Consider the following 13,816-nt stretch of genomic DNA (forward strand, 5'->3'; position numbering starts at 1 on the left):
TTGCTTCCACATAAGAGGAATTAGCTCTATTTAGAGTTGCTCCAAGATAGAACATCAGTTACACAAGCAGATAAAAGCTGCAGGCAAACAAATTTGGGATCATAATAATAAAGATCTTGCCAATACTTAGAACTGTTTGAAAATAGGATAATTCACAGTTAAAGGAATGAAATCACTGAGTGAAAATGTTTAAATTGAAAAGAATAATCAACTATCTGGAGAAGATTAGATGTTGGGTCAGAACATAAGTTCCATTGAGGGCAGGGATGTGTCTGTTTTGTTCCTTGATGTGACTGTGCCTAGAACAGTGCCTGGCACTTAGAAGGTACCCATATATAAAGAATAACGAAGTGAGTATAGCCTGTGATCACTTTGAATCTAAGACTACAATTTCATGAGAGGTGTTCAACATTAATTCTTGATTCTGATCATTCTATGTCAATTCAGCCGCTCATTTGGTGGTGAGGTAGGCTCAAGTCAAATTCACACTCAAGAGTGATTCTGCATCCTCAAGTAGGTACCAGAAAACCCTACCTCAGAGTTACACACTGATAAAATCAAATGGGAATTATGGACAAGCATGAGTGTTATTCAGGTACAGTTCCAAGTGGACATGAGGACACAAATGTTCTCCCCATTATCTGTGTCTCTAATACTAAGCATAGTACCTAGTACAAAGATGCTTAAAAACATACATACATACATAGATGTTTAAAACTGCTAATTCAATTAAACTGAAATTTATACCTGATGATTACTAAACTATTTGCCTTTTCTCTTTAGGGTCACAATTCATAGTTATATATTTATTCATGTTTATTTTAACTGCTTAATGTCTAGCTCTCTCCCATTAAATCATAAACATTAATGAGGGGTCATGTCTCTTAGTTTCATGTTTAGTGTCATAAGTCGGTAGGGTCAGTGTGAAACTTTCTGCCACTTTTGACCCCTATTATGTAGCACATAGGAGGCTTTTAATATTTGTTGAATGAATTGGATACTGGAAGTCATCTTTGAAATAATGATGTACTTGAAACAATTCTAGAACAGTAAGATCTTTCATCAGAAAGCATTTACTCACAAGTCCCCCAAATGACTGGCTTGCCAAACAGTTCAAGGATGAATGACAATAACAGAAGTTGAATTATTTGGCATTGTAGTGATAACATAAAATTGAGAGCTCTCCAAAATGGGTACTAGACCAACTACCCATTTGACTGTTGTGGTATTAGACATGGCTCCATAACTATTCAGTGGTCTCCACAAAGGTCAACAAAGGCATAAAGTTTCACACTGACCCTGCTGACTTATGACACCAAACACATGAGAAGCAACAGCCTGAGCAAATTAAATCTATGGTTTTTAAAAAGTTGATCCATAATGAAATGACTCTATCATACTGAAAAATAATACATACAAATCACAATTTTAAGAAACCCATGACCAGTTTGCTTAAAACTGCTCCTTTTGGCTGTCCCTCTTCAATATCCTTCCCAAAGAAAAAGCATTAGATTAAAAGATTCAGATTGGTCTAGGGGTGTAGCCTTCCTGGTAAAGCACATGCCTAGTAGGTGCAAGGGGCCAGCATGGCGAAATTAACCAACTAACCAACCAGTCAATCATTAGACAAACCAATGTTTACACTTATCATCTCATACTGACATCATCTGATATCAAAAAGTAAACTTTATATGTTCTCAAAGTTCAATTTTTCCTAGATGGCTGAGGGAGAAAACAATGCTTTGTCTGAGATCCCTTCTGTCATAGTCTCAATAGATCACTTTCCTACCTTATAAGTAAAGGTTAATAAAGACTATTTCTGTATATGTGAATTGCATACACACCCAAGAGCAAACAGAAAGTTAGTATATGATAAAGATGGAATTTCAAAATTTATGAGGTAGGATGAAATCTGCAAGTAACTGGTGTTTGGGGAAATGACTAACCATTTGGGGAGCAAAAGCATTCATGGCTCAAGTTCACAGACTTTATACCAAACAAGTTAATCCTTTTAAAGTATGTTATGAAAACCAGACACATATTACATATGTGATAGACAAATGGTTAATCTCAAACATGCAAAAAGTTAAGAATGAAATCAGTAGAAAAATAATTAAAAAACATAGAAAACTCACTTCTACAAATGCCCCATAAACAGATGAAAGTCAAATCAGTACTAAAGAAATGGTGTTTGTCTATTGTTAATTAAAATGCAGTGTTATCAAAGGCATGGAAATACTTTGTGAATGTAAGAGTAACCAATACAGACTTTCAGCAACTGCCATGAAAATGTGAAGTGCAGTTATACTGTCACATAGCTGTTCGACTTCACATATAGGTGGCTACTATGAGCAGAAATTACTCAGGTGCTGAAAGACATACACAACATATTCACTTCTCTTATAATCTTTTTTTTTTTTTTTTGTAGCTGGGATTGAACTCGGGACCTTGCACTTGCGAGGCAGGCGCCGGAACCACTGAGCTAAACCCCCAGCCCTTCTCTTATAATCTTAAAAATGTAGAAACCAAATATATTAAGTACAAGATTGGATTAAATAAATGATACATACATTCTATGTCCATAGCTATCAACAATTATATAGATCTGTATTTGACGTCATGGAAAGATGTCTAAATCCTTTACTGTGGTAATCCTCTGCATCTTTCAGTGACATCAAATATAGATGTACATAATTGTTGATACCTGTGCACCAGAGGCATTAATGGACGTTAGTGTTCAATTAGCAACAAACCAGATCAGAAAGCTCCAGCATTGCCATGAAGTGATCTCTTCCTCACTCCCTGGCCCCTTCTCTCCACTCCCTTTTCCCCTCTCTCCTCATTGTGTGTATTGTGGTAAGATAGCCACACATTGATGGCAAACCTTTTAGAGCTTTCAGTGATATGAACAGTCCCTTGTGGAATGTATGCCATAGGTTCCCCATGACTGCACTAGGGTATTCCACCAGATGGGATAAGCTGAAATCTAGGCGTCAGCAAGTATTCATGTGAGGCAGGCACAATGGTTTTTTTTCTGGTATCGGGGATTGAACTCAAGACCTTGAGCTTGTGAGGCAGGCGCGATGCCCTGAGCTAAATCCCTGGCTTTTTTCTTTTCTTTTCTTTCCTCTTTTGGTACTGGGGGTCAAAATCAGGACCTTGTGCTTGCAAGGTAGGCACAGTGCCACTGAGCTAAACATATTCATGTAAGAACCTAAAGATTAGCCAAAGGAATGAAAGCCATAATGAAAGATGACAAATACTGAAGGTGACACAGCGGGTAAATCAAACACCTACAGACAACTGACTGGCTGTTGGGAGAGTCAGTCCTTCCAGTGTCACTGGCTCCACAGGGAACACAAGTGTCCAGCTGACTGCACCCCAATGAGAATGTCAGGTCATCATGATAGGGATTATCCCAATAACCATGAAAGGAAGGCAAAAGACAGCATAAGAATGTGCATACAAGAATATAAGAAACGAAAAATAGAAGCTGGTTACTTGTGAAGGAAAAGGTGAAGAAACAAAGAGTTGACCCCGGTCTTACTGATTGGGAGGTTGAAGTCATGAACAGCAAAAGGCTTTAAATGTCTTCAGAGTGGAGGAGGCAGCTGACAGAGCAGGCTGAAAATGTGAATGGACTGCCAAACCTGTCCCCAAAATATCAATGGGTCCAATCCCACAGGACACAGGACTGTATTTCTTCTGTGTCAGCACTGACACACCTTCTTTCCCCAGTTTTCTCCTCAGGCTGTCCCTTGGACATGAATGTTTAAATCAGTATTAATGTCCTACTGCTTCATTTTCACCTCATTTTAAATCAATTTGGATGGTTTACCAGCCTTTTCCTATTCCTTATTTCTATATTATATATTATAAAACCTCAAAATAATATTTTACTACTGCACATTAAATTATGGAAATCTGAAAATTGATTTTTACCATAGGACTTTCCTTATCCCTTTACATTTCCACAGAACAAGAGCATGATTCTAATTACAGTCCCACTAGCATTTACATTCATGATTTTAAAATTACTTTAAATAGAATTCTTCACCAGACAGAAACGAATCACCAAAACATTAACAGTTTCAATGTCCTGCTGGAGTTGTGAGGGTTGGTTTCTTTTTTCATTTTTACTTGTTTTCCTTGTAACATGTTTATCTACTATGAAGTACCAGACTGAAGTGGACTCAGGATCCAAGGCTCTGTAACTGTGAAGTTGACGTAATAATCAAAAGGGATGTAGCTCAGTGGTAGAGTACTTTCCCAGCAAGCACAAGGCCCTTGGTTTAATCCCTAAAACCACACGTGCAAACAAAAAGTCAAAATTGGTCATATTCTCTATAGAAAATCTGATAATCTACCAACTACAAATTAAGAGAATTCAAATGTTAAATATTACTAACATTTTTCATACAAAGCAGACAGTGTTATAGAGAAGAAAGTACCAGGCCTACACAAATATCCAAGGGATGCTTAGAGGATGAGGTGGGAGAGTGTATAAGCAGTTTCTAGATGGTGGTTTCAGCTTTCCATTCTCTACAACACTGACTTTCCTCTCTCCCATTTCAGCATAATCATTCTTACCAAGATTAGTTATACCCTGTCTTAATTTCACTACTTAACTTTTTATTCCTATCTTGACTTTTCACGTGTATGTCACTATGGATTGCTCGCTCCTTGAAAAATTATTTCTTTGCCTCCCCTAATACATGTTCTTACAGTTTTTCCCCCAAGGATCAGTAGTATTCCAAGCTCCTAAATTCAGATTTTTAACTTTGTTCTAGGAGTTACAAATCTCCAAGTTAACTCAACATATGTTGTTGGTGTTTTCAGCTTCCCAGCATGAATTGTGAGTTCTGAAACATGTTACAAATTCTCTTCTACATCTCCCTTCAAGAGGTGGAGCTTAATTTTCCTTCCCTTGTGACTTAAAAGACTAATTTCTAATGAACTGTGGCATGAGAGTGAGATTAGAACACAAAAGGCACTATGGCTTTCCTTTTGTTCCCTTGGATCACACACTGGGGAAAGACAGCTGTCTTATTAGGAAGCACTGATACAGTCTGGTAAATAGGCCCACATGGTGAGAAACTGTGACCTCGGACCAGGAGCCCTGTAAGTAAGCCATCTTACAAGTGGGTTCTCTGGGCTCAGTGACACCAAGCACCAGAACCACCCCCTAAAAAGCTCCCAAAATTTGACCCACAGAAACTGAGATAACAAATGTTCAAAAATCACTAAGTTTTGCTATCATCTGTTATATAAAAATAATTAAAACACTAGTAAAATCAATAGTGTATATCCTCTCTGTAAATTTCTGGCATGACCCCAAATAATACAATGCCAGTGTTTTCTGAGCTAATCAGTGGAGGGCATTCTTCAGAATTAATTTTTAAAATATTTTATATTTTAAAATGTTTATTAGTACATGTTTACAGTAGATAATAACAACATTCATCATAGGACATGGTACACGTACATAACACATCTTAATTCTTTTTACTTCCCCTTCCCTCAATTAAAAAAAAATAATGCTAAAAGATCAGTTTTAATTATAACTTTATTACAATTTAAAATGGTTTAGGGCACATACCATTCAACTTTTCATTCTCCACAGTATATTTCAACTACCAAGTAGGTATTTGGCTTAAATATTTTATGTTTTCTATATATAAATTATTTCATGTGTTCCTGCTCTCTCATTCACTTTCACTATCTCTTTCTTCCCCAGCTAAATAATTCCAGGAGTAAGGAAACTGAGGTACACTATCACTTGACCAAACTCATACAGCTAGTAAGTAGTAGAGCCAAGACTCAAACCATATAGTTTCAAGTCACTATGCTATCCTGTCCCTTATAGCATATACATCTTTAAGAATATCAAAGTAGGAAGACATTCTCAAATTCACCTGTTAAAATTCACAAATTCACCTGGTTAAACGGTCTACTGCTTGGCTGATACAGTTTTAGTTAAATATTATCACTGTTTTATGTAGTGAACAAAAAGTGTGTTTGTATACACACACACACACACACACACACACACACACACACACAAGGATGGACCAGATGGCACACAAAAACTGCAGGATTCTAGTGAATTCTCTATAGTAATATTATATGTACTGTTATACCCAGGTATATAACGTACAAATTGGTTCCTTAGACCCATATTCTAAAATGATGGATACATCTTCTAGTATGCATGTGGGGGGAACCAAACTAAAACCCAAAATAAAACAAAGAAACATTAATCAAAATCACATTGGGAAATTTTTATTAACATACATTGACATTTTTTGTCTGCCAAGTCCTTATTAACTTAATGTAAGCCTATCGGTGTTTCTTAATACCACAGAATCATGAAGACTTGCAGTTAGCAGGGTTGTGTAATGATTAAACCAACATTCATTCAAACAATAAGTTACCTCACTGAAATACTTAAAAGAATATTCTGAGGAGTGTTTGAAAAGTTGTTTATAAATAATGATTGATACATTTATTAGGTATTTGGTACTGAAGATAAACACTTCTTATATAAAACATTGTTTTAATACACTGCTCTACTAATGAGGCTAGTTATTAGATATAATATATTTTAATACTAAAGAATAAAGCTTTATCTTCATATTTATTTTATTTATAGGAATCTTATCAATGAAGAACTTTGTATCCAACAATAAACAGGTATACTGCAAGTGACATTCTGCAGAAGCAAAAAAGATGGATGCAAAAAAGAAACTAGATACCTGCAGCGTACATTCTTTACATAGACGGTTCTGAACAACAGAATTAAATGCAGACCAAATGCTTTTAAAGGTCTGTGTACCTGTATGACAATTAAAATCTCCATACACTAAAATGAAAAGGAACAATATAGAACATAGTATTTTCAAAGATTATAGCACATTTAACACCTTCAGCCATCCACTGGGTTCTCAGATTAGATTGGCAACTGAAATTTCACATCTACATGAGCTTGCTTGGCTAAGGTGACTATTTCAGAGAGCTTTACAACCTGAAGAGAAAGAACAGTGTACTTTAATCTCTATTTTCATAAAAAACCAAATTCAGAACTATAGAACGATGTAAAATTAATGCACAGTCGTTTCTGTTTAAAACATCAGGACCACTCTGATATTGTTATAAATCACATTACTTTCTTACAAGGAACTAACACAGTACTGTTAAAGGATAGTGAAGTCTGATATTCTTCATAACCTAAACTTCAATTAAATACTTTCTGATAAACATAGATGAAAACGGTGAGTGTCTTTGTTAGATATACCATAATTCAGACCACATTTAAATAAAAATTTATGTTGAAAAAGTATACATCTTAACTTCTAATAGTGGGACTGGAGTTTGGGTATAGTAGTTAGTATTTTACTTTCTATCATTAAGTGAACAAGTGCCAACCAAAATTCCAATTCCTTCTATAATCTGAGAATATCTACCTGCTTCTATGCAAAACATAAATTAGACATCTCTGAAAGCAAAAAAACCCCACAAACAAATAACAACAAAAACAAATCCAGCTTCTCTGTTTCCCAGTAGAGTAGTTACAAAAAATTGGTTTGGACTGGGGCTATACCCCAATGCTAGAGTGCTTGCTTGCCTACTTTGTGTGAAGCCTTAGGCATGATACTCTCCCTACAGAAAAAAGGAGGCTGAGGTTTGAAATTAGGCTTTTTGAATTCAAATCACCACTCTGATGCTCATGACAGATGATTTTGAAAAAATTAACTTATCTAGCCTGTTTCCTCACACACAAAAATAGAAAAGTTTGTTAATAAACATAATAAATGAGAGAATCCTTGGAAGAAAACAATTTATACATGTAAATACTCAAAAAGTGGTAGCAACTGCTAATATCATCATATTTAATACTTTTAATGTCATGATTCCCATAAGTAAAAAAAGTTCTAGTCAGTGTTACTTCTGTAAGTAAAACAAAAACCAAAAGTAAAACAAAAACAAAGTAACTCCCAGTCAAAAGCCACTGCAACTGCAATTCAAATCAAAGGCTTACTTTTATCTCATGGTTTATTTGATCAAGATCCTATTGATTCTTCTCCTCTCTTTCCACGGGCACCAAGCTTCTGGCAATTCAGGCTTTCATTGTAAGCAGAATTATTTTCAGAGGTGAATTATAACCTATTCATTACCTTTGCCTTACATTGTATCTATTATATTAGATAAACTCCTACTATTCCTCATCTCATCTCCAATTTATCTCACATCTCAAAGTCAAAACAGGCTTCTGAGTGCTTGGTTTGGCAGCACAAAACGGGCTTCTGAAACACTTTCTGCCTACCATTCCCTTGTTCAAAATCTTTAATTTTAACTCAGAATGAAGTATAAATTCTAGTTTGTTTTGTTTGGCTAACAAGTAATTTCTCAAAGAAAGACGCACAACCTCAATTATTCTTGTGAAATACTACCACATTAATTCAACAAGTCTCAAGGCACTATAATTGATTAAACCACACAGTCTCAAAGAGTATTCAATAAAATACTTAAAAGGTAGAAGATAATCAAAAGCTGTCAACTACAAGTATTTCTGTACCTACTATGAAGTGTTCTGTGAGATATATTACTTTAAAGAAAAAGAAAGTAAAGTACATGCTACCATTCATCTAAAGTACAGGAGGGTTTCTCATACATGAACAAGCACCACACAAAATTTGCTCATGTTTAAAAATAGGTAAAAGGGTCGGGGATTTAGCTCAGTGGTGCCTCCCCTGGCTGGCAAGCGCAAGGTCCCAAGTTCGATTCCTGATAACAACAAAAAAATAGGTAGAAGGATAAAACAAAAACTACGTTTAAAAAATGGTTACCTGTGGGAAAGGGGAAATAAGAAAGGATATAAAAGCTAGAGTCTCTAAATATATCATTTTATGATATGGACATTGGATTCATGTAATATAAAGCAAAAGGTTTTAGGGATGGGGATTTAGCTCAGTGGTTCTGCCGCTTGCCTCGCAAGCAGAAGGACCCGAGTTCGATCCCTAGTACCAAAAAAAAGGTTTTGTAAAAAAGCAACACTTAAAAAATGAACTATATTAAGCTGGGGTAAAACACACAAACTATTCTACATGAATTTTAAAATCCAATAAGTTGTAAGAAATACAATAAAGGTCAGAAAGAATTGTCTTGTCCTCCTCCTCCTTTTTTTTTTTGGTACCAGGGATCAAACTTGGGACCTTGTGCTTGTGAGGCAGGCATGATACCACTGAGTTAAATCCTCAGCTCAAGAACTGCTTTCTTAAACTGCTTTCAGTACTTATACTACTGGTATTTTTATCCTAAAATTATCATATCTGTACCATGGGACAAAACAAATGAATAATTATAGTATGGTATAGGAAAAGGGAGAAACACATGTCAGATAAGGAAATAACTGTACTCCCAATTTGCACTGGAAATACGAGTATGAACTTATGTTATCTCTTTTAAAAACACACATTTTCCTGGGTTTAAAAAGTCTAGAAATAATAACCAACTCAGTAGCCCAGAATATCCAAAAGCCCAAGTTATGACCTCTTAAAAACTACTTGCCTCATTCCAAATCTGAGCAAAAATTATAAAGATGAGGCTGAAACACTTCATGTTATTTCACTATGAAATATTTCACTATTATTTCATAATAATTAAATATAAGAAAGCACAGGAGAAAGCATATCAGAAGGACTTAAGAATCAACTTGAATACATTCCTACTGACCAAAGAGAGACAATGGGAATCACTAACAATAACTGAAATGAACCGAACCACATCAAATATGTTTAATCGGTGAGTTCAAAATAGATACCAGTAGAGTGGACATGCACATATGTATGCAAAAATAAGGAAACAATATACAAAAGAAACAAAAATAAAGAAACAAAATATAAAAAATGAAAACAGGTGGAGGAGGTGAGCCGCTCCGGATGCCACTGCACCACCCCCAAGCACCAAGGAGCAGAGCACCCCCCTCCCCCCGGGACAAGGAGGTCAGCTGTGTGGGTGCCAGCAGCACTCCCTCTCCAGGCTGTGCTGAGCCAGTACCTGAATCCACACCACAGAGGCACAGGGGATCATAAAGGGACACTGTTCTGAGCTCCAGAAGATAGAGCAGAAGTGAACAACAGAAAGAGGGTCTCTCTCAGGCTCCTTGATGAAAACTGAAGCCCACTGGAAAAGTGAAGAAAATCTGCAATAAAGGCACATCAGACCACTGTAGTTGATAAGTTGGAGGGATAACCAACTCCCATAGGAATCTGGACTATCTTTAGGGGAAGAGCAGCTGGAACCTGCAGTAAGACCTTGCAGAGTTCAACCCAGCAGGAGGTCAGGGAGTTTAATTTGGGCCTTGTAGCCAGAAATCACCCTGAATCTTGGGGGAATGCTGCTAGCTTGCTAAGACTAACACAGCTGCATACTGCTGCCCACGGTGTCTATTGTGACAGCAGAGACCCTGAAGGAGGCCCTTTATTTTTATTTTTAAAGTTATTTTTTCTTATTTTTAATTCTTTTTCTCTTTTCAAGTTTTTTTCTTTTTTCTTTTCTTTCTCTCTCTCTCGCTATCTCTCCCACCTCGTTCATCTCTCTCCCTTTTTGTTCATGTTATTGTCCTAATTCAGATTTCTTTTTTCTTTCTTTTTGTTTCCCTTTTCCTTCTCTCAATTGTCATTAGTTCTAAAAGAAAGTGAATAGTTTCTAGCTTCCCTATTGCTGTTAGATTGTTCTGCTCTTGTCTTTCTTTCATTTTGTCTTTTGCTCTTGTCTTCAACAGTTTCCTAGGGTTTGTGTGATCTTCCTGTGTCCTCTGGCCTCACATCTAACCTTTCCCTATCCTTGTACCTACCTATCCCTCCCTCCTCAACTCTTTCTAAGCCCCCATCCCAAAGGGTAAATTTGCTACTTTGAAGAGTTTATTCACTAAAAACATATTTTGGGCTGGTCGTCAATTTTGATTTAATTCACACGGTTAAAGGTGATAGATTAATAATTACCACAAACTGTCATTCACTAAGGTGTGCTTGACGCTATTGTTGCTGCTGAATGTATCACTTGGGCTAAGGTGTTGTGACTGATCTAAACAGTTGTCCTTCCTAGTATACTGAAAAAGAGATTACCTAAGAGTCATTAGAGACTCAAAACCTAAAGACCAACTGTATCTGGAAGACACCTCTAAGAAGCAATCATTCTGTAAGGGTTCTAAATAAAAGAAACAAAGATATTTACAATATGCAATATCGAAGCATCAACCCAGGAACTAAACCAAGGACAGTACCAACAAGAAAAATAGAAATGAGAAGACACCTAAGCAAGGCACAAACCCACACTTCTAGCTCACCAAAGGAAAATTCTGAGGAAAACGAGGTGGAAAAATCTGATAATCAACAACCTGGACAGCCTGAACTGGTAGCACAGGAAGTAACAAAACAGATGAATGAGGCTCTAAAAAATTTCAAAACAGAAATAATTTCCCAGGTAACTACAGAGATGTCAAACAGAATGAAAGACATGATTAAAGACTAGAACGGAAACAGATAAAAAAAAAATAGATAAGCTCAGGACCATGATGGAAGCCATGAATGCCGAACATAGGAAACAAATGGAAACCATGAGTGCTCAACAAAGGAAAGAAATGGAATCCATGAAACAGATTCAAACAGATATCCAGGAGATCAAAAACTCTACTAAAAGCATTCGCAGCAGAATGAGTCAATGTGAAGACAGAATTTCAGATATAGAAGACAGGATAGCAGTCAGTGACGATGAAAAAAGATCTCTTAAAAAATAGTAAGGGATTATGAGAAATCGATCCAGCAGCTCCTAGATGATTCCAAAAAGATTAAGATGGATAGGAATCCACAAAAAAGCAGGAGAAAGTACAAATGACATAAAAAAAAAATTGTTCACAGAATTAATGACAGGAAACTTCCCCAAAAGAGCAAAAGAATTTGACATACAGATAAGTGAGGCATATAGGACTCCAATTAGCCATGATCAAAAAACTCTACACCTAGACATATAACAATCTAGATCCCGTAAACCCATCAGAAGAACAAAATACTACAAGCAGTTAGAGAAAAAAAACAAATCACATACAAAAAAGAGCCCACCAGAATCACAGCAGACTTTTCAACACAAACCCTCAACTCAAGGAGCACCTGGAGTGAGGTATTTCACCCCCTAAGAGAAAACAACCTCTGACCTAGACTGATGTAACCTGCAAAGTTATCTTTCAAAATTGATTGAGAAATAAGACACTTCCATGACAAAGAACAACTGAGAAACTTCATGAATACCAAACTAGCACTCCAAACAATTATAAACAATATCCTAGAAAAAGACAATGAAGTTCACAACTCCACAAGCCGCAACAGAACAAACCCACCAGGCAAGGCAAGAAATTAAAGGGAAAGGAGGAAAAATAACAACTAAAATAGCCAACAGCAGGAAAATAACATGACAAGGATGAGTCAATACATATAAGTTATAACCATCAATGTTGATGGCCTCAATTCACCAATCAAAGGAAACAGACTGGAAGAATGGATTAAGAAGAAAAATCCACAATATGCGGTATAGAAGAAACACCCCTACTTCAAAAAGAAACTCATAGACTGAAAGTAAAAGGATAGAAAACAGTTCTCCATGAAACAGGAGCAAAGAAAAAAGCAGGAGTAGCTATTTTATTTCCAGACAAAGTAGATTTCAAACCAAAACTAATTAAGAGAGACAAAGAAAGACACTACATCCTTGTAAAGGGAACAATTCAAGAGGAAGAGATGACAATCATATACATATATATATATATATATATGCATGCACAAAATACTAATGCCCCCAACTATACAAAACAAATATTAATGGACATGAAAAACCAAATAAGCATTAATACAATTGTTGTGGGGGACCTCAATACCCCACTGTCACAAATAAACAGATCATCTAGACAAAAAATCAACAACAAAATACTAGAACTGGACCAAGCTTTTCAACAAATGGACTTAATAGATGGCTATAAAGTGTTCCATGCCACAAAATCAGAATACACATTTTTCTTACCTGCACACTGGTCGTTCTCCAAAACAGACCACAGGCTAACTCACAGAACATGTTTAAGTAAATGCAAAGCAACTGAAGTTATCCCCTGTATATTATCAGACTACAGTGCAATCAAACTGGAGATCAATAGCATAAGAAACTGCAGGAAATTCACAAACACATGGAAATTGAGTAACACTCTCCTAAACAACCAATGGGTCACAGGGGAAATTAAAGAAGGAGCAACACAGTGTTTACAATTAAATGATAATTCAAATACAACATATAGGAATCTATGTGACACAATAAAAGCAGTTCTACGAGGGAAAATCATAGCAGTGAATGAACTTACTAAGAAAACAGAAGGAGCTCAAATAAACAACCTAATGCTGAAACTTAAGCTGCTAGAAAAAGAAGAGCAAGACAAACCCAAAGCTCATACAAGGGAGGAAATTATAAAGATCACAGTAGAAATCAATGCAATGGAGACTAACAGAATGATACAAAACATCAATGAATCAAAGAGTGGTTTTTCAAAAAAATAAATAAAAACCAATACATCCTTAGCGAATCTTATGAAAAAAAGGCAAGAAAAGGCTCAAATCCATGCAATTAGGAATGATAAAGGTGAGGTCACAACACAGCCAGCAAAAATCCAGAGGATCATCAATACCTACTTCAAGAAACTGTACTCTACTAAAATGGAAAACACAGAAGAAATACAGATTCCTAGATACATATGAATTAACAAAATTGAATGAACAACACA

General features: G+C 36.1%; 1 protein-coding gene across 4 annotated transcripts in view; it reads right to left on the reverse strand.

Annotated features, from left to right (window-relative positions):
• The window catches only part of Sucla2 (succinate-CoA ligase ADP-forming subunit beta), a 196,711-nt gene that overhangs the window by 119,847 nt on the left and 63,048 nt on the right, over positions 1 to 13,816 (reverse strand). The window contains exons 11-12 of one of the 4 annotated variants that reach the window (XM_087197342.1): positions 8,039 to 8,121; positions 6,267 to 7,024 (exon numbers count right to left, since the gene is read on the reverse strand). The exons of 1 other annotated variant lie outside the window; for it this stretch is intronic. In XM_087197342.1, the coding sequence (XP_087053468.1) occupies positions 8,053 to 8,121 (69 nt within the window). In that variant the 3' untranslated portion in view covers positions 6,267 to 7,024; positions 8,039 to 8,052. Of the gene's footprint in view, positions 1 to 6,266; positions 7,025 to 8,038; positions 8,122 to 10,138; positions 10,202 to 13,816 lie in introns of those variants that run through there. 2 more of the 4 variants (XM_004844191.4, XM_087197343.1) reach the window with 2 other exon arrangements.

Source organism: Heterocephalus glaber, unplaced genomic scaffold (assembly GCF_053883595.1).
Source record: "Heterocephalus glaber isolate CG9 unplaced genomic scaffold, H.glaber_assembly_v1.0 deba00001666, whole genome shotgun sequence".
NCBI classification, from domain to species: Eukaryota; Metazoa; Chordata; class Mammalia; order Rodentia; family Bathyergidae; genus Heterocephalus; species Heterocephalus glaber.